General features: G+C 42.1%; 2 protein-coding genes across 4 annotated transcripts in view; both read right to left on the reverse strand.

Annotated features, from left to right (window-relative positions):
• The window catches only part of psd3l (pleckstrin and Sec7 domain containing 3, like), a 107,585-nt gene that overhangs the window by 51,848 nt on the left and 34,470 nt on the right, over positions 1-21,267 (reverse strand). For 2 of the 3 annotated variants that reach the window (XM_029125023.2, XM_010889589.4), the window contains one exon: positions 5,981-6,172. In XM_029125023.2, the coding sequence (XP_028980856.2) occupies positions 5,981-6,172 (192 nt within the window). Of the gene's footprint in view, positions 1-5,980; positions 6,173-20,708; positions 21,263-21,267 lie in introns of those variants that run through there. The other variant, XM_010889591.5, reaches the window with a different exon arrangement.
• On the reverse strand, positions 830-1,737 carry LOC105021727 (insulin). The gene has a single exon (XM_010889587.4). It carries the CDS (start codon positions 1,716-1,718, stop codon positions 1,263-1,265), a length of 456 nt encoding a protein of 151 aa, XP_010887889.2. The 5' UTR covers positions 1,719-1,737; the 3' UTR covers positions 830-1,262.

The following is a 21,267-nucleotide window of genomic DNA, read 5'->3' on the forward strand; positions in this document are numbered from 1 at the left end:
ACAGCATGAGGAACATTCTCCATTTACAATCATACACGTTTTTACTGTATTGATACAACACCTCCGTTGACTTTCTTAACCGAATAACCACATTGTACGCGGCCCTGCTCCTGGTGCTTCCCACGAAGCACCACCAACCAGATCAGAGCGGCCATTCACAACATTCTCAGGACTCCAGATTGACCACACATACAAATTACCAAATGCCTGTGGCCCCCCCCCCTAGACTTAGGAGCCACAACCCTGTCTGATGCCTAAGAAGTTTCCCATCATTCCCTGCCTTACGCCGAGTTCTCTGCAGCAATTCTGTTCCCAAGGTCGAATCTATGGCTAACAAAGAAGGTAAATACTTTGTATTAAGAGATTTAGAAATTTGGGATTTGAGTGTTTGTATTTTCCCAAATGGAAGTATGGGTTTCTAAACTGATGGTGTGTCGACATAGAGGTAGTTGTTTCATTCTAGCACTGACTTTGTTGACAGCTACTTCACTTTACTCAAGTGTATTTATTACAGAGTTGTCTCACCTAGCAATCTTAAGACGAATGGACTCACAGTAATTCACTCCGCATCAGAGTGACTGCTAAATGACTTAAGTTTAAACCATTTATATATATGGTCCAAGTGGCTAAGTGGGAAGTCAAATTCATACCTGGTACTAAACTAAGCTTACTACCGAACACTGTCAAAACACATGCCTTATGTCCTCTTTATTACAGTAGCTACATTTAGAGTATTGCTCAATAACTCTAAATAGCAACCATTTACCAAGTAGAAACAATAGTAAAGTCTATGTATCTTTCACTAAAAAGGTTACGGAGGGTGAATCTATTGACATTTTTGAGAGTTTTCACACTTGCTTTAATGGTTGTTGCCCCAAATCTTATCACTTTACCATTTAGTAATTTCACAACATAAGCCATCTAATAGGGTCAAATTACATTACTAGAAACATTTCAGTTACACGGCCATTGATCTGCTTTAATCATGACTGGTGTTGGAAAAACAACATTAAAACAGATCTGGAATCAGGCTGCCAACCTGCTGATGTTTAAAAATATTGATTGTCAAATTCTGTCTAAAATCAGACTAACAAGCTGACACATTGAAAAAAAAAAAACATTATAATCTTTGTAGAACTTTATTCTGTAAGACAAAAACCGGTTCAGAACATTTCTTGTTGCTGTTTGAAGACATCCGAGGAACACGACTTGGTCACAGAACAGGTACAGAAGCAGGCCAAACTGTACGACATCCAGGGGACTCAGTTGCAATAGTTATTCAGGTCAAAGATGCTGCAGGGCTTGTTACAGCACTCGTCCACGATGCCCCTCTTGACCATCACCTCCATCTGGCTATCGAAGGGATACTCCACAACCTTGCTCTCCTGGGCCGACTTGGGCGATAAGAACCATGCAAGGTGATCCGCGTCTCTCTTTGGGCTGTAGGAGAAGAAGCCTTTCTCTCCGCATACCAGGAAGAGGGCTTCCACCAGGTGAGAGCCGCACAGGCGCTGGGGGGCGGCGGCAGCGTCCACGCCGGGGGAGGAGGTGAGAGCCAGCAGCACCAGAAGAGATGCAGCAGCCTGGAGCCAGAGGGCCATGGTGACGGAGGGCTGTGGTGGAAGTGGAGGTGGCGGAAGAGAAGCTCTGGAGAGTAGCAGCAGACCGGCTGAAGAGGAGAGTTGCTTGAGGCCAAACAACCGGGTCCTTCCCCCCATTTATACCCCAGGCCTCGCCCAAGGGTCCTTGGCACTTTAACATTGTCAGCGGAAAAAAAAGGTGTCACTCCGGGCGATTGAATGCCGAGTGGCGATCCAATTGCTCACCTCGTTAGGCATTGTTTGCCTTACTAAGTGACATTAGCGGTGCAGACGGAGGGCCATTGAAAGGGGCCTTGCTGAGGGGAGAAGTGACCCAGAAATTAACAGAATCCCACCTACCGAACCGGCCACATTTTAGGTACACAAAAGGTGTTTGAAAAAGGATGGTGAGTGCGGAGACAGCTGGAGGTTCCAGGAAGCAGTGTTATGAGAAAGCTTCAGGCACTTGAAACCTATGAAAGGGGAAGGAACTTGGTTACCAAGTTCTGTTGAAGTGACCGCGATATGTTTGCTCATTAGCTCAAACAAACACTGAAGGCAAGAGTCAGATCTTTGTGACATCTTCTTCCATGATGCACTTCCATGTCTCGGTTAAACCTAAGTCTGCTTTATCAGATTTCCACTGACAAGATCTCTTATCAACAGGTGTCAACCATGCTCATTCGCAACTTTCCGCTTCTTTTGTTCAAGCATGTCACATCGGTTCAGATTAGTCATGAGTCATATAGAAGACTAATACTTGTAAAAAGCAGAACCAATGGTGAAGTTAATTAGGTTATCATTTATTTCTGGTGACCGTCACCACTCACACATCCACCCTAATGCAGGCACAAAGGATGCACATCCACCCTAATGCAGGCACAAAGGATGCACATCCACCCTAAGCCTAGGCACAAAGGATGCACATCCACCCTAATGCAGCCTAGGCACAAAGGATGCACTGACACAAAATGAGAGCAATTTTTCTACCTGTTACAGATGGAAACATTTACCATGTAATCCATTCCAGTGAGTAATGTTCCCACTAAGTTGGGAGCATGAACTGCCATGCAGCGCCTTCCAGACTGGAGTAGAAAATAAATGACAGCAATCGCAGATGCACGAGATTGACCTCCTAACTTCTCCCTATCCTCGTTTGCTCTAATGTGATCAGACCAAACGTATCGGCCCCCTTTTCAATGCCACGACCAAAAGAAACCCAACTTCGCACGGCTGAGTCTGTGATTTTGTTCGCCGTAAGCAATTACAGTTTATTTTAATTTTGTAAAGTGGTTCTCTTGCAACATGCCATTTCATTTATCTCATAAAAAATATGGTATGATGATTTAAAAGTGCTATTGGGTTTGGTTCAAGGGATGCCCAGATCACAAAACCGTTGCGTTTCCATTCACTAGACGACCAGTAATGGGCAATGCAAATGATTCAAGGGATCACTGCCAGTGAGTGAGATATAGAAGTGCTTCATTCATAGCTTGACTAATCCTGCTCTGATTGATGCCCGTTATTTACTTAATTCATTGTTGTCTAGGACTGCTAGTCAGAACCATTTAAATACTTCTCTATTCCCACTAGCCTAGTTCAACCCTGAGCTGTCGATGGAGCAATTTGTCACTGTTCTCCAAAATCACATTCTTAAAAGAGGTGTTGTTAAGTTTCTCCCAGGCTGTTTTCAATTACTTTGAGTACTAAAGCCTCCCTGGTTGCTTCAGCGGGAGTTGTCCTTGTAGTTTTTACGAACACTCTCCATCCCATAGACGCGACCCTTCAAATCTTGTGCTCACAGACAGCAGACCAACAACCCATGTGGAATAACTACACTCTGGCACCAACCGGAACCTTTGAGCTGCTGTCAACAAGGCCGTGTTTATCCCAGCCTAAGCTGACCGTCAAGTCCTTGACTTTCTGGCTCTGACGGAGAAATGGATTACCCCAGAAAACATAGTCACTGCAGCTGCTCTCTCTTTATCCAACTGTTTTCCCCATGGTCTGAGAGCCTGATGGTGGTGTCGGAAAACAGCTACTCATCTCTCCAAAGTAGAGAGATTCTCTCTTCCTCTTTGCTCACCTGTTTTTATCCTCTCTATAATATCATCATGTCCCTTTCATTGACGTCACCCGTTGTCGATCAGGGGCCCTTGGCAACTTGACACCTTGATGAAGTCACTTCCTGGCGGTCGTTCACCAACAATAAATATTATTATCGGGCAACTTCAACCTCCGTTGGCCTTTAATTAATTTCCGCTATGTCATGGCAAAACCCATGGATCAGCAGGCGAGTTAGAGAGCATTGGAGTGGTGGACTTCAGTAGGCTCATAATGCTAATTCCCCCCAGGGCTGTGTTCTAGGCACTCTCCTGTTCTTCCGATACACAAAGTCACCTGACTCACTCGTTTCCTCACATGGTCTCTCCTATAACAGTTGACAATGGTTCACTGACACATGCATCTTCCCCTACCTTCTAACATGCCTGGCAGACATCGGTATTCAGGCCCACCATCTCAAGCTCAGCCTCGAATAGACATACCTCGATGGGAGCCATGACAACACCCTGTCCTCGAAACATCAAGTCGGCGACTTTCTCTGGCGGGTTTACGCTCGATAATATTCGTAGAGTACGACAGGAAACGCATACCAGGGGCGGAAGGGTGTGTGCTGTACAGCAGCATAAAAGGGCCTTGCAAGAGGAGCTGGCCGGCCGCAATAAAATAAAAAAAAACCGGAATAATCTATGGAATCCAAAATAGTCCTGAAACATTGGCACTCCAAAATGGTGCCCCATTTCTCCTTTAGTGCACTACATTTCAGCAGGACCAAAGGACTCACCTCTAACAGAGCGCTGTGCAAGGCAATAGGGAGGCCTTTGGGATGTGGCATAAAAATGATGAGGCCACAAATATGCAAGTTGAGTAAGCGAAAAGACAAAAGCCTGTTAGACAGTTACGGTGGCTTTTCAACCGGGGCTATTTTAGTGCCAGCATGCAGAAATAACTCTTGGATTTCTACATGTGGAGGTCTCCTAGCAATGAGATATCTGGATTGTTTACGTTAACTTTCACCCGTGAGAGTAGTATTTTCAGCAAAACCTTTGCTGTCAACTACATGATCAGATACACAAGATTCAAGTGAATCCAGCAACAGTGAGCCAGTGAAAGAGTGCAAACTTGAAAAATGTTTTACTTTATCAATCAATACACAGATCAGTGATAAGACTACCTTAAGGAAGGGTGGGAATCAGTGTTCCGGAATGCAATTATTGCGTGGAATATCTTCAGCTACCTGGTCAGTGTTCAAAACAAGCCGCTACAAAATATTCCTGCAGTTAACTGAATGATGCTTATGACTCTGGCAATGAGCATATTTTCACTTGCTTTATGGGGAATAAAATTGGTAGTAAATAAAGTATTTCTGACATTTAGTTCAATAGTTATACCATTTCAGCAACGCACACCAATGGCAGCAACATTGCACAGCAAATGACTGAACAGCAAATGTAACGGGTTACAGGTTTGTGTTTACCCATTATCTTGGTTACCATTTTCTTTTCTGGTTTGCTTATCGTTTGGTATGAGCACAAGGGAGTGGCAACCCCCGTATAGAGAACAGGTCATAACACAGCCCACTAGTAAGGCGTTTTTGAAAAATCCCAGTGCAATATATTTTTTACGCAACTTCACGGATTGTTTCTGGGTTATTTACATAGTTCTGCTATTAACGTTTGGTGATTTTCTGTTTCAGTTAGCATGAGTTTGAGCTTTAACAGCTAGCGAAGACATAAACCTAAGGTCACCCTAAGGTCGGGTTCACGCTAGCGAGTGTCTGTGGGAAAAAATCCATCACAGACTCAAGTGCTGTTGTCTCCATTACCACGGTAACCTTGTGATATTTGAAGGGACAGCTGAAAAAGGATCACCTGTGATATTTTAGGTTAGATTAGGTTTATCTTGCAAATTGGAAAAATAACCACATTACTTGTTAATTCAAATACATAATGCTTCGTTTTGTGCTTCCTGACAGGTGGATATACTTTTAATCTCCCTGTCACAGTGGCTGGTGGCCCAAAGGGTTAATTTTAGGCACTGCCACCAACCTCAGAACAAAGCACTGAGAATTACTTTATAAATTACTTGGTAATTTGATTACTCCCATGCTCGCTAGTGTCTCTCAACAGATTATGTAAGGGGTGCAACCACATCACGGATGGGTGAAGCCCATGGCAATGTTAGCCTGGGGCGGATTTCATTTTAAAGGTGTATGAACAGTTCTCCAGGGTAGCGGAACCGACCCCATCCTGTTTAATCTCCTGGCAAAGTGCTCGGCCACCAAAAGCCCGGAGAAAACTTGGAGTTGGTGTCAACGTCGCAGGGCATGGCACACTCACTTCTTTCCAAGGTGTTTGGCCACGTCGGAGCGACGGAAGCCCTCCAGGTGGTAGAGGCGTCTGGCAAGGCGCTGGGCTGCCTCCTGGTCCCCGCGGTTACCATTGTGCAGCATGTCCGTGCTGTCCTTCAGCCGCTCCGCACCGCCCATCTCTGAGTCCCAGTCCGACAGCGCCGTCTTTGGGCCCACATCGCTGCCGGGCGAGCAGGAAGGAATATAAGGAGAGAAAACAGGAAGGAGAGAACAGAGAGAACAGAGAGAACAGAGAGAGAGAGAACAGAGAGATCAGAGAGAGAGAGAGAGAGAGAGAGAGAGAGAACAGAGAGAGAGAGAAAACAGAGAGAAAACGGGAGAGTTAATGAGGGAGATGGTTATCAGGGCACAGATCAACCAAGCCCACACATTACCAGGGGACATAAATGACCCGGGGCCAACCCATCGCCTGCATGTGGAAATAAACAGTCACACACACAGACACACACACACAACAAATCTGTTTCTTATTGGACATTCAGGTGGGCACCGGTATGTTGGTGCCCGTTGGCTTTTAGTATTGGTTTCTGGAAAATAAACCCCAGAACAGAGTGGATGGTTGGTGGACCAGAGCTGGCTCTCTGAAGACTTCCAGTCAACAACATGACCTCGATAAGGTGACCATAAAACATCTGCAGGTTTTCCTGAGGGCCGATATAAAGATACACTGGCAGAGATAGAAAAAGGCATCCACAATGCCTCGTTTGTTTCCTGTTTCAAATGGAAGGCAACCGAGCACATCCCTCACGAGGACCAGAATTAAGAAAGATAAAACTATCTTCCTGTATCAAGCACCAAGTTTGACCCATCTATTCCACAAAAAAATTTAACTATGGGTACGTGTTAATGATTACCTTTCATCAACTCATTGTGAAATTTCGGAGCCATCTGATACATAATGCCCAAAAATCCTCTTAATTCATTGGCACTCCTGCCGGCCTGCCGTTTGAAATGTTTCAATTACACCCCCCTGAAGATGTGCATTCGATTGCGCTGACAGTGTTGGGGATTAAGTGTTAACTTGGCAGTTTGCCTTTCATTCTTAACAAGGACAATTGCTTTTACCTGCAAGAAAGATCATGTCAGTACATGAAGTCACTGCCTAATAAGACAAAGACGCAGCGGGTGTGGATTTTCATATTAATATTTCAAATAATCACATTTTTTACCAGGTAAAATGGCAGATAGTGTATTGCTGATTACACCACCAGTGAGAAGTTTGTGTTCCCTCCCTCTCTCAGGGACAGAACACTTTCACCATGCCTGCTCAGGTATGTGATCTAGTAACTTTTCAGGTAGGGGTCTTACACTGTTTACCGGGGGGCAGAGCCACCGATGTAGCCGCAAATCTGGGTTTGGTGCTAGAAAAGTATATAACTTGCAAGTACAGAGATGTTGTTATTCACGTTGGTACCAACGACGTTAGGATGAAACAGTCAGAGGTTACGAAGCAGAACATAGCATCAGCGTGTAACTAGCTAGAAAGATGTGTCGGCATCGAGTAATTGTCTCTGGCCCCCTCCCAGCTAGGGGTGGTGACGAGCTCTACAGCAGACTTGTTCAACTCAATTGCTGGCTGAAAACTGAGTTCTGGCTCTATTTTTGGGACTCTCCCAGAAATTGGGCATGGCCTGATCAGCTGAGGAGCGACGGACTCCATCCTAGCTGGAGTGGTGCTCTTCTTTTATCTAGGAACATTGACAGGAGTCTCACTCCTATAGCCTCACCATGAGATAGGGTGCAGGTCAGGCCGCAGGCTGTTAGCCAGCCTGCTAGCATATCAGAGTCTGTCAATAGCATAGCCAGAGTAGTTAGTACAGTTTTACCTATTGCCACTGTGACTCTGATATGCTTCCAAGCTGAAAAAAGTTAAACAAGATTGTGCTAACAATGGCAACCTTAAGATAAAGCCTTCCTCTACCTTGGTCACAAACAAAAATGACTGTATCAACTCGTATCTCAAAATGGGAATCCTAAATGTTAGATCCCTTGCTCCAGAGGCAGTTGCAGTAAATTAATCTCTGATCATAAACTAGATGTTGTGTGAAACGTGGCTAAAGCCTGATGAATTTACTGCCCTAAATGAAGCCTCTCCTCCTGGCTATACTAGTGATCATATCCCCTGTGCATCCCGAAAAGGAGGGGGTGTTGCTAATATTTATGACAGTAAATATAAATTTACCCTTAAACACATCACTGGTTTTCATTCTTTTGAAGTTTTACTCACGAAAGTTAACCAGGCCGATAAATTGTTTTACATAGCTACTATTTACAAGCCCCCGGGCCATACATAATGTTCCTCAATGAGTTTCCAGAATTGTTGTCTAACCTTGCAGTCATGGCAGATAGTATTCTAATTTTTGTCTATTTCAATATACATATGGAAAAGGCTTTGAAGCCATAACTGACTCACTGGGTTTTATCCAACATGTCTCAGGTCCAACACACTGTCACAATCACACCTTAGATTCAGTCCTGTCATGAGAAATAGATATTGTAGATCTAATAATATCCCCCCAGAATTATCGGATCACTGTCTTATTACATTTACTGTTAAAATAAGAAATCCACTTGCTCCGCAAAGAATGGGTTTCAAAAGCCGTACTATAAATTCTGACTACAAATAGATTCCTTGATATTCTTACTAGCTCGCTCATCAACGACAGAGTAAATAAATCCGCAAACGATCAAATCGAGGATCTAAACTCAACACTGCGAAATACTTGTATACGGTTGCACCACAAAAAAAACTAAACTAAAAAAAAAACTAAAGAAACTTGCTCCCTGGTACACAGACAATTCTAGAGCAAGCCTCCAGAAAATTGGAGCAAAAGTGGCGCTCCACCAAGTTGGAAATATTCAGACTAGCCTGGATAGACAGCACACTACAATACCGAAAATCACATTTGCTTGATCAGCTTATTTTTCAAACCTGATTGAGGTGAAAAAAAACAATCCAAAATGTATCTTCGATACAGTTGCAAAGTTAACAAAAAAGCAAAGCTCAACAAGTGAAGTGGGTCTTCACTTTAGCTATGAAAATGAATAAATGAACTACTTTGATGAAAAAAGGATCAACATTAGAAAACAAATAACTGACTCCTCCTTAAATAGTTATAGTCCCCAAAATCTCAGTTGTCCTGAGAATGTCCTGAACCTCCCTGACCAGGTGTCAATGGGGACACTCATTTTTTTTATACCGTATCATTCGACACATTCAATAAATTTGTAATTAGTTCTAAACCCACAAATTGTCAGCTACACCTGATTCCAACAAAATTACTTAAGGACCTATATCCTGTGCTAGATCTGCCAATGTTGAACATAAATTTCTCCCTTTCCTCCGGATGTGTACCAAACTGACTAAAAACAGAAGAAATTAAGCATCTTAAAAATCCAATCTGGATCCCGACATATTAAACAATTATCGGCCTATATCGAACATAAAAATCCAGGAAATCACATTGTATGATTTTTAAGTAATTCATTTAAATTTTATTGCATGACATACATATTTGATACATCAAAAAAGCAGAACTTAGTATTTGGTACAGAAACCTTTGTTTGCAAATACAGAGATCATACGTTTCCTGTAGTTCTTGACCAGGTTTGCACACACTGCAGCAGGGATTTTGACCAACTCTAGACCCTTCAGGTTTCGGGGCTGTCTCTGGGCAATACAGACTTTCAGCTCCCTCCTAAGATTTTCTATGGGGTTCATGTCTGGACACTGGCTAGGCCACTCCAGGACCTTGAGATGCTTCTTACGGAGCCACTCCTTAGTTGCCCTGGCTATGTGTTTTTCGGGTCGTTGTCAAGCTGGAAGACCCAGCCACGACCCATCTTCAATGCTCTTACTGAGAGGAGGTTGTTGTTGGCCAATATCTCGCAATACATGGCCCCATCCATCCTCCCCTCAATACGGTGCAGTCGTCCTGTCCCCTTTGCAGAAAAGCATCCCCAAAGAATGATGTTTCCACCTCCATGCTTCACGGCTGGGATGGTGTTCTTGGGGTTGTACTCATCCTTCTTCTTGCTCCAAACACAGTGAGTGGAGTTCAGACCAAAAAGCTATATTTTTGTCTCATCAGACCACATGACCTTCTCCCATTCCATCCTCTGGATCATCCAGATGGTAATTGGCAACTTCAGGCGGGCCTGGACATGCGCTGGCTTGAGCAGGGGGACCTTGCGTGCACTGCAGGATTTTAATCCATGACGGCGTAGTGTGTTACTAATGGTTTTCTTTGAGACTGTGGTCCCAGCTCTCTTCAGGTCATTGACAAAGTCCTGCTGTGTAGTTCTGGGTTGATCCCTCACCTTCCTCATGATCATTGATGCCCCACGAGGTGAGATCTTGCATGGAGCCCCAGATCATGGGAGATTGACCGTCATCTTGAACATCTTCCATTTTCTAATAATTGTGCCAACAGTTGTTGCCTTCTCACCAAGCTGCTTGCCTATTGTCCTGTAGCCCATCCCAGCCTTGTGCAGGTCTACAATTTAATCCCTGATGTCCTTACACAGCTCTCTGGTCTTGGCCATTGTGAAGAGGTTTGAGTCTGTTTGACTGAGTGTGTGTACAAATGTCTTTTATATAGGTAACGAGTTCAAACCGGTGCAGTTAGTACAGGTAATGAGTGGAGAACAGGAAAGCTTCTTAAAGATAAACTCACAGGTCTGTGAGAGCCGGAATTCTTACTGGTTGGTAGGTGATCAAATACTTATGTCATGCAATAGAATGATTAATAATATAAAAAAACATACAATGTGAATTTCGGGATTTATGTTTTAGATTCCATCTCTCACAGTTGAAGTGTACCTATGATAAAAATTACAGACCTCTACATGCTTTGTAAGTAGGAAAATCTGCAAAATCTGCAGTGTATTAAATACTTGTTCTCCCCACTGTAACAGGCATGGACTAGACCCATAATTTGCTACTTTGGAAGAATGCGCTTCAGCTATTAGGAAGTGGACGACAGAGAACTTCTTGCTTTTAAACTCAAAAACAGAAATGCTTGTTTTAGGACCCAAGAAACAAAGAGCTTTGTTAGCAGATCTCACTGTGAACCTTGACGGCTGCATGGTCGTACCCAAAAAATATTTAAGAAACCTTGGCGTTCCCCTTGACCCTGACCTTTCCTTTGATGAACATATAAAATATGTTTTAAGAATTGCTTATTTTCATTTTCAAAACCAGAAACACTTTTTCAAAAACTGATGCAGAAAAACTAATCCATGTTACTTCTAAACTAGATTACTGCAATGCTGTACTTTCTGGTAACCCTCACAAATAAATCAATAAACTTCAATTAGTGCTGCACACGGCTGCTTGAATTCTAACCAGAACCAAAAAATGTTGACACATTACTCCTGTACTAGCCTCTTTACACTGGCTGACTGTTAGGGTTAGGGCTGATTTTAAGGTTTTATTGTTAACCTATAAATCAATACATGGACTTGCTCCTACTTACTTAGCTGAAACAATCCAGCCATACGTACCTACACATAACCTTAGATCGCAAGATGCATGCCTTGTAATTGTACCTAGAATTTCTAAACAAACAACCGGAGGCAGGGCCTTCTCTCATAAAGCTCCACTACTGTGCAATGATTTGCCAATTAAGGTTAGAAATGCAAACTCAGTGCAAACTTTCAAGTGTCTATTAAAGACTCATCTCTACAGCATGGTCTATGATTAGGTGTAGCCTGGCCCAGGGGCATGAAAGTGACCAGAAAGGCTTGATACTGTCCACCCATGCTGTCTTGCCAGGTGGGCTCTCATTGCCACTGGGATGCTCTCCCTCCAATGCCTCTCGGAGGCAGAGTCACTGGCTTGTTGTGATCTATCTGCTGCGCACTTATGCAATCGGGATGTACTCTGCTGGCAATACTCAGCCCTCATTCAGGGTGGTTGCAGTTGGTGGGTGTCCCTTTGGTTGATGCTTGGCAATGTGGGTGGAATGATTTCCTGCCTGTTGGCCCCTGTCCGGGGCCTCCCCCAGATAGGGCCACAGTGTCGCCGGACCCCTCCGTCTCTTATGCTGCTAGTAGGGGTCAGTGCTCCTTCTCCGCTAAGTTCTCCTTCTCCACTATAAATCCTTGATATGAGGAATGCATTTTCTGAATTTTCCCAGTCTCCTGCCGTTTTAGCCCCTCAACAAAGCAGACCCACAACAGCCAGTTATAGATGATGTAACTCAGTGTGCAGTGTCTGAACCCACTCCGCGGCAAGGGCTCTATAGGAGCATGTTGCGCTGCTGTATCCAAAGAACATGGTGACGGTGCCACTCATTATGTTCAGATGGGGGGGGGGGGGGGGGTATGACACATAACGACCAGCTAGAACAAGCCATTAAGGAGCACTCCCACAGCCGCGGCCCTGACAAGCATCAGTGTCAGTGGCAATTAAGCCATCCAGGGTGCACGATTGCCGCTCAGTCCATTTCCCTCCATGTGCCGGGTGGGCAACGGATGGCAAGCGAGTGGATGTTGCACGAGGACAACCGCTAAATGGTGCCGTTAATTTGACAAACTGCTGAGCTGAACATTGAACTTGAGTTTCTGACTTTGGTGCAAATGGCCTGCTAAAAGTTGGTTGATTGCTAGCAAACTGAATTGCTCCACTCCCTGAATCCTGCTATCATTTGAGGACAGTTTCTATTTGACCAACGCCAATCACACTGGACCATACTTTCCCTCTGAAAACTAGGATCCTTCATTCAGAACAAAAGAACACCCCACATTTTTGGGTAAAAATCTGAGAGATAGTACTGGAGAAAATCAGACTAACTACATTCAAGCTACAGTGTCATTGCAAACAAACATGGGCTAAACAAAATCACGTAGCGCCCCACAGCACTGCCCTTGGTAAGATGGAAAAGCCTAAACCTATGCAGCACTGCCATCTGTTGACTTCCCAAGCATATAGCAGTACAACATTCTACACCTCAAACGAATAGATGGTGGATATTTTCTATGCATCAATATACCACTAGAAAAAGGGGAGGGTAAACAAGGAGGACTGTATAACAAGTGGGAATTTACAAGAATCCAGAGGCTTGTTCAGCCATTCCGATATGTAGGCCAACCTTCCACAAGATTTGCATACTGAACGTGACTCTGGACATGTGTAAGAAAATTAGACTACAGCAGGCCACTGTTTGAAAATGTTTAAGATTTGCATCCCATTTCTCTACATCAGACACCAGCAATGAAAGGCATTTGTGCCAAGGCTGGCACGCAAGGGTGTCTCCCTTGGCATACCAGGCAATTCTATCAAACGGAGAAAACTGAAATTGCATGTTTCACAAATGCAATTGATTTTCCTAAATGGTTACTGCTTTAGGGCCTGAAAGTTTGGCCTTTACGCCAAGGAAGATAAAGGATGGAGTAGGCTTAAATGTTAATTCTTAATTTAATCAATTCACCACATGAGAATTGTTTCCACTGAATGTTAGTCTATATAAAGGCCCCATCATATCACTAGCTGTGCATTAACCAAAAAAATGCCCCTTGACCCATAACCCACAATGTATGTTTATGACGATTTCCGTTAATGCATTCAATGTTATTATTGGGACCAACATGCGTTTACTGTTAGAGCAGAGACGTTCCATGCGCAGACCTCACAACCTATTCTCCACTTCTTTGGGAAACGTTCAGGTTAATTTCATTACATTCATACGTTTTTTGACCGCTCAATGCTGAGCAAGTCCTCGTCTGATGATTAACTGGCCCCAGAGCAAATAGTGGTGCTCTTTTGGGGATGCCAGAATAGCATTTTGGTAGTAATTATTGCCATACATAACCAGTTTTTGTTTTTTCTTTTGCTGGATGCTACTGTGATGCACATAATCATGAAGTGTTCATTTCCAAATTCAGCTATTACAGCATTAAAAATAAATGTATAGAAATCCAGAAATCTGAGAATTCAGATTGTATGATAAACAGCAATTAATAGCTGAAGTTAAAATGCTCCAAATTAAATGTGCATCATAATGTCATACCTGGTAAAAAGAAAGCAGTTCAATACTCAGACAAATGTGCTGAAGAAATAGTCTAACGACGTTTGTCTTTTATTAAGCAGCATTAAATCAGCGTGTCCCTCAGATTGGTACGGTAAATATTACCACCAGGATGCAAAGATTTATAGAGTAGCCACGGTAACAGAGCGTGGCGATCCGGTAGAATAAAGTGCGGAGCTCGGCCGGTGAAGTGTTGTTCTTGTTCTGAGATTTCTTCTGAGTGCAATGTGTGCTGGATCTGAGGGACAGGCGCTCCACCCACACCGGAGTTATACTTGGAAAGCCCCGGGGGCTCAAATGCCTGTGTCCCAAATACAACACTATTCCCTATTTAGGGTTCCAGTCAGAAGATGCACACTATAATGGCGCCTCTCTGAAGTCATTTTGCAAAAAATGCAGGTCCCAGGAGAAAAGTTGGTTTGTAATATTTTTTTTAAAGGATAGTAATTCCATTGTTGTGTACTTCAGATTAATTATGGACGTTATACCCTTATATGGATGTGAATCTGGAACACATTCAGTTATTGCAAAACCCTGTATGTAACAACATTTGCTTCAATCTAACCTAACCACAGTCACCGCTTGTTGAAAAACACTAACAAAATTCAAAAGGATTCAAAATGGTCTATAGGGTCCTTAACAACACCTGTATAACAAACACAGACAGCTGTAAAACGAAAAACAAGCATGAGAGACTATTGGATAATGGACAGAATTCAGCACATTCAAGAATTATTGGCAACCTATGTAAACAGGAATAAACAAGGCTGCGTAATAAAGTCTATTGTTCATCAGGTTGATCAAAGACCAAATAACCAGGCAAGCCTAGTTCAGCCAGCCCGCAACAGAAAGTGTTGCCATCTCGAGATTCGAACGTGGGTCGCCCACATGATAGGCTGTGTCATTAACCGCTACACCACAGAGCAGTACATTTGACAAGTGTCAGTATAGCCTCTTGTCTCTACCCTGAACAAATCCTCTTTTGCCACTGGTCGTTAATAGTTAATTGGCCATTCATGAATGACACTGATAGTTTAACTCAGGTTTCATATACTATTTCATTTCATGTCACATGACATTTATACAATAACTATCAATAAAGGCAACGATAACTAACTTTTTCAACAATTGAAAAGATGAGAATCGTGGAATCTACCAGAAATAATGAATAAATGTCGCTGCTCTCAACTTACTGGAATAGTCATAAAAATTTAGCAATTGCTAGCGAGTCTGCCAAAGCTATTTCATTTCATGTCACATGACATTTATACAATAACTATCAATAAAGGCAACGATAACTAACTTTTTCAACAATTGAAAAGATGAGAATCGTGGAATCTACCAGAAATAATGAATAAATGTCGCTGCTCTCAATAGATTTGAACTTAGGTATTCCACATGAGGCACTGTCTTTAACCACTACGCCCCGGCTTTACACGTTGCAGCAGTCACTAAACTCCACTGAGGATAGTGTTAAACTGACTAATGTTTCTTATTAAGTTAACCTCCACCATAGCATCTGTTAGTTGGCTGTTTTAACAACTTATTAGCCAGTAATAGGCTTACAAGTATCTACTAAGTTCCTAGGAATAATCATAAGAATTGATCAATGGCTAGCGAGAGTGAAGGCATGTTGAAAACGCATTATTTTGATCACTTGGCATCACGTACGTGTTGTGAAAGTGTGCAATACAGTCATGGCCAAAAGTGTTGGCTCCCCTGAAATTATTTCTCACAGAAATGTATTGCATTAACACATGTTTTGCTATACACATATTTATTCCCCTTGTGTGTATTGGAACCAAACAGAAAATTGGACATAATTGCACACAAAACTCCAAAAATGGGCTGGACGAAAGTCTTGGCACCCTTAACTTAATATTTGGTTGCACACCATTTGGAAAAAATTACTGAAATCAATCGCTTCCTATAACCATCAATAAGCTTCCTTACACCACTCACACGGAATTTTGGACCACTCTTCCTTTGCAAACTGCTCCAGGTCTCTCATATTGGAAGGGCGCCTTTTCCCAACAGCAATTTTAAGATCTCTCCACAGGTGTTAAATGGGATTTAGATCTGGACTCATTGCTGGCCACTTCAGAACTCTCCAGCGCTTTGTTGCCATCCATTTCTGTGAGCTTTTTGAAGTATGTTTGGGGTCATTGTCCTGCTGGAAGACCCACAATCTCGTACGCAAACCCAGCTTTTTGACACTGGGCCCTACATTGCGACCCAAAATCCTTTGGTAATCCTCAGATTTCATGATGCCTTGCACACAGTCAAGGCACCCCGTGCCAGAGGCAGCAAAATAACCCCAAAACATCTTTGAACCTCCACCATATTTGACTGTAGGTACTGTGTTCCTTTCTTTGTAGGCCTCATTCTGTTTTCGGTATCCAGTAGAATGATGTGCTTTACCAAAAAGCTCTATCATGGTCTCATCTGTCCACAAGACGTTTTCCCAGAAGGATTTTGGCTCACTCAAGTACATTTTGGCAACAGTAGTCTTGCTTTTTTAGGTCTCTGTGTCAGCAGTGGGGTCCTCCTGGGTCTCCTGCCATAGCGTTTCATTTCATTCAAATGTCGACAGATAGTTTGTGCTGACACTGATGCACCCTGAGCCTGCAGGACAGCTTGAATTTCTTTGGAACTTGTTTGGGGCTGCTAATCCACCATCCGGACTATCCTGCGTTGCAACCTTCCCTCTATTTTTCTCTTCCGTCCACGTCCAGGGAGATTAGCTACAGTGCCATGGGTTGCAAACATCTTGATAATGCTGCGCACTGTGGACGAAGGAACAACTAGATCTCTGGAGATGGATTTGTAACCTTGAGATTGTTGATGTTTTTCCACAATTTTGGTTCTCAAGTCCTCAGACAGTTCTCTTCTCCTCTTTCTGTTGTCCATGCTTAGTGTGGCACACACAGACACACAATGCACAGACTAAGCCAACTTCTCTTCTTTTTATCTGCTTTCAGGTGTGATTTTTATATTGCCCACACCTGTTACTTGCCCCAGGTGAGTTTAAAGGAGCATCACATGCATGAAAATCTTATTTATCCGCAATTTTGAAAGTGTGCCAAGAATTTTGTCCAGCCCATTTTTGGGGTTTTGTGTGCAATCATTTCCAATTAGCTTTTTTTCCTTCTTTTTTTGTTTTGTTCCAATACACACAAAGGGAATACACGTGTATAGCAAAACATGTGTTAATGCAATACTTTTCTGTGAGAAATACTTGATTTTCTGGAATAATTTCAGGGGTGCCAACACTTTTGGCCATGACTGTATATGAACAGTTTTTTTTACACAAAACTGAAAAGAAAGTGATTATGCAAGGGTGAGCGTTTTGCAAGGGTGCACGCAATATGCGCTAAAATACGGTACTATCCCCCTATCATCTGTGATATTTTTACCACTTGAAAAATGCATCTCACCGTGCATGGAAGCAAAATACAGAGCTCCTTCTCATGACGGACAACTAAAGGAGTTTAGCCTGTGTGTCAACTCTTTTATAACCCAGAAAACAAGAGGTTACGGATGACCAATTAAGACTTCCCAAAGACTCAGATTAACTTTAAAAAGGAACATTTTAAAATAGGAATACACATACTTCAGAGTTTGAAGATTTTCGAAGGATGACATGTTTTTCAATAAAATAATTTCTTCATAAAAATGTTATTCTTTGAACAATTTTCATTCAGTTAGAAGGTTAGATTCACATCTATTCCTGAATGGAAGATCAAAAAAGCACTGTAGTTTCTCACACTGTATTGTGGCCCTTTGTCTCATCGATAGCTTGATCACACTAGTAGCGGGTATATATTGTCGTCTTTCCCCAACATCACAGGATTGTTATTTATCTATGACAATAAGGTACATTAAAAGTGTTTATTGTTCATTCAGAAGTGCTGTAATTATTATTTTAAAAAATAATGATAAAATCAGGAATATTCATCAGCTTTTTCCCTCTCCCAATAATCGGCATCGGTTTTGAAAACTCATTAATGGTCCACCTAGCAAGCACTGATGATTTGTACCTGATACGTGGGTTATACCTTTGTGTTTACTATGCAAAATCATGAAAATGAATACCTTTACCAGTGGAAATAAGAACGTGGACCCTAAATCTGGTCCTTCTATGAAGGTCACAACCATTTGATGCAAGAATAACAAAGGAACCATGTCAAAAAAGAGTTGGTATTTTACAGTTGATTGCTGGTAACATCTCAATAGTTAATCCCCAAAGGAACGGTTTTCAAAAAGCAAGACTCCCATCAACTGCTGTTTTATCACTTGTAGTTATCCATATCTAAAAGGAGTAGTTATATTTTACAGCAGAATGCCAGCTACTGATCTCAATAGCTAGATTTTAACATAACATAATATTTATATTCCCACATTCAAGGTTTGTTTAGCAAGAAGCAAGGCTCAAACAAATGGTATTAATAATCAATCAAGGACAACCGTGACTACACAAAATCTACTGGAAGTGAGACCAGTACAAGATGGAGGCTTTGCGAAATGAAACAAAAACACAACTTCATTTAATTTTCAGATCCCGTTTGCCCTTTAATCCACACAGTGGATGCAGTACGCACCAACCTAAACAAAAAACTAAAGTAATACAAACAGAAACATTTTTGACGTGTCTCATTCGAAAGTTGAGTGTGTTTTGAATTGAAGGTCTGGCACTTAATCCAATGTGAAGTACATCAAATGTTTTTGGAGGAAACAGAGATACACCACCTGCTGCCCACCTGAGGCTAATGCTTAAGACGCAATGAGACTTGTGCTATAGACCAGTGGCACCACTCAAGGTAATTTAAATAATGTGCATGTCTTCATTTGGTTTTAATCATTTCATGCTAATAGCTTTTACATGCCAGCTATGAAAGAAATTAGCTTTATACCACAAAATCACTCAGGAAAATAGCCCTACAACTCTGGCTAAATAAACACAGGCTTAGTACATTACATTCAATTGGTTCGTTACATGGACCAAGGTGACACACTTGCCAGATAACGCTATGTAGAACGCATGGTTGTACTAAACCGTATAACACCAGACGAAGAAACTGTTTTAACCCTGTGTTGTAAATTTCCAATATATCAGGTTAAGGAGTTCTTGTAAGCACGATGCAGCACAGAGTACATGGATACAACCCTTAGCCTCTGGAAAAGCCTAAATGCAGAAATAGAATAATCTTCCAAGGGAATCCACTCATCACTCTTTAGCTGTACCTGTAGACATGGACTAGACAGTGATGTTACTTTAAAGTGTACATTGTCTCACTGACTCAATGAGTAATCTAAGCAACAAACTATCTGCGGTGTCCTTAGCAAATCTAGGACTATTATACTGGCAGATCACGGGCCTGATGAGTCACATTTATGAATTTAGAATAATTACTTAGAATATTACTTTTCTAAACTATTTTCTAAATGATCCCCCTTTCCACATTTGTACAGTGAGAATCTTTATGTAGCCAGCCCAATTAAGTGCTGTTAATAATCACCAAGATTGTTTATTAATAATAAATTCTAATCACTAGAATGGACTTAACATAATACTACAGGAATACAATATAATTATTGATATAAATAAACAAGCATTTGAAAGAAAATTGCATTTTCCATTGAGTTCAAATAAAATTAGAAATGTCTATACAGCAACTATTCAATCAGGAGAACAGCTCACATCTCTGTATGTCTGAATTCTTTTTATCAACTAAAGCCATTTCTAAAACAACTCTGATCACCTGATCACCCCACTTAAATTGCCAGCCTTCTCACCACTAATCCCAATCAAAACGAGTCAGGTGTGCACTCAGGTCGTTTGGGGAGAGGGTTCACTGCCTACTCTTAATAGGCTGGATTCAGTTGTCACAATTTTTTGGGTTGGACTCAGCTGGAAAAAAATATTTCAGACGGATGATCATGTGACCAGAGAGCATATTTAAAGAACCTCCCAACAGGCATGTGTTCTAGGGACCCTCCTGGTGTGAGGGGAGACGTTCACAGCAAAGCAAGTCAACTGAGGTACAGTATGCCATGCATGAAAAGGGATTCCAAAACATTGCTTAAAATGACTAGGAAGAAGGCTTGCAGAGATTCGATACTTCCAAATCTGTTGGGAGTTACTGCAACGAGACAGTACATTGAAAAGTATTTTAGTACATTCAAATGTAAAATAAAAGGGAACTATGCAAACAAAAGCAACTCATTTGCTTAATTATATGCAAACAAACATTTGTTGCAGGTTAATAGAACCAAGGAAGCCTCGAAATGCACGCGCTGTTTATAAAAAAAAGGCCGCTAGATTGGGAATCACGTGCCACCTATAACAAACAATTCGTAAAGTGTTGTGCCATTCCAAGGACAACGGTTTAATTGGCTTTCTTGAAATACATTAAACGACGGATATTTCTCATTTACAGCGCTAAAAGACAAATTGAATATTTTGCGTAGCGGTGCAACTGTTTAAAAACGAATATAACCAAACGTAAAATAGTTGCTTCGTGAAGAAACATTACGGAGAAGAAACCTGTTGAAAATGAGCATCTTACACCGATCGGATACTCCTACGCCCCACCCTCCCAAAGTGTTTTTTTTTTTATGTAGACTACTCCAACAACCTAATAACTGAAGCAAGGACAAACTTACCTTTGAAACATTCCTGGTCGTCCTTTGTTATTCGTCACATTTAGTGAATTGTTGCTTTCGCGTTTCGCGTCCGAAAATTACACTAACGTCTGTCTTCATAGCACGTTGGGAGTTCTATTCACCACCGTGTCAGCGTTTCACCAAGAACAAAAAAACCTTAACCTGCGCTGCAGTAATATGGACACTGGTTTCCATTAACTCTTAAAACTTTACTTGAGAACTAACAAAGTTATCCACGTGCATTCCAGTCCACGTTTTTAGAGTACTACTCCTTCAGATTTAGTGCCGCGTTTAGGAAAAGTCTTAGTCCACGTTCCGAATGTGCAGCGAAGAAAATAATTTAGCTTTGTTGGATCTCGGCTCATCAACTAGTCAAAATTGGAGGCATTTCCCACAAACCCTTGCATCCACATAGCGAGTACTGAAAGAAGACAGTCCGGAGTCCAGTGCATTGAAACATCAAAAAGGGAAAGTTGTAACATCCTGCCTCCCCGCTGCACGCGACTCGATGAACAACTTCCCCTTCAGCGCCATAGGCAAGGAGTGTGTGAACTAATGA

The sequence above is a fragment of the Esox lucius genome, chromosome 14 (genome assembly GCF_011004845.1).
Source record: "Esox lucius isolate fEsoLuc1 chromosome 14, fEsoLuc1.pri, whole genome shotgun sequence".
NCBI classification, from domain to species: domain Eukaryota; kingdom Metazoa; phylum Chordata; class Actinopteri; order Esociformes; family Esocidae; genus Esox; species Esox lucius.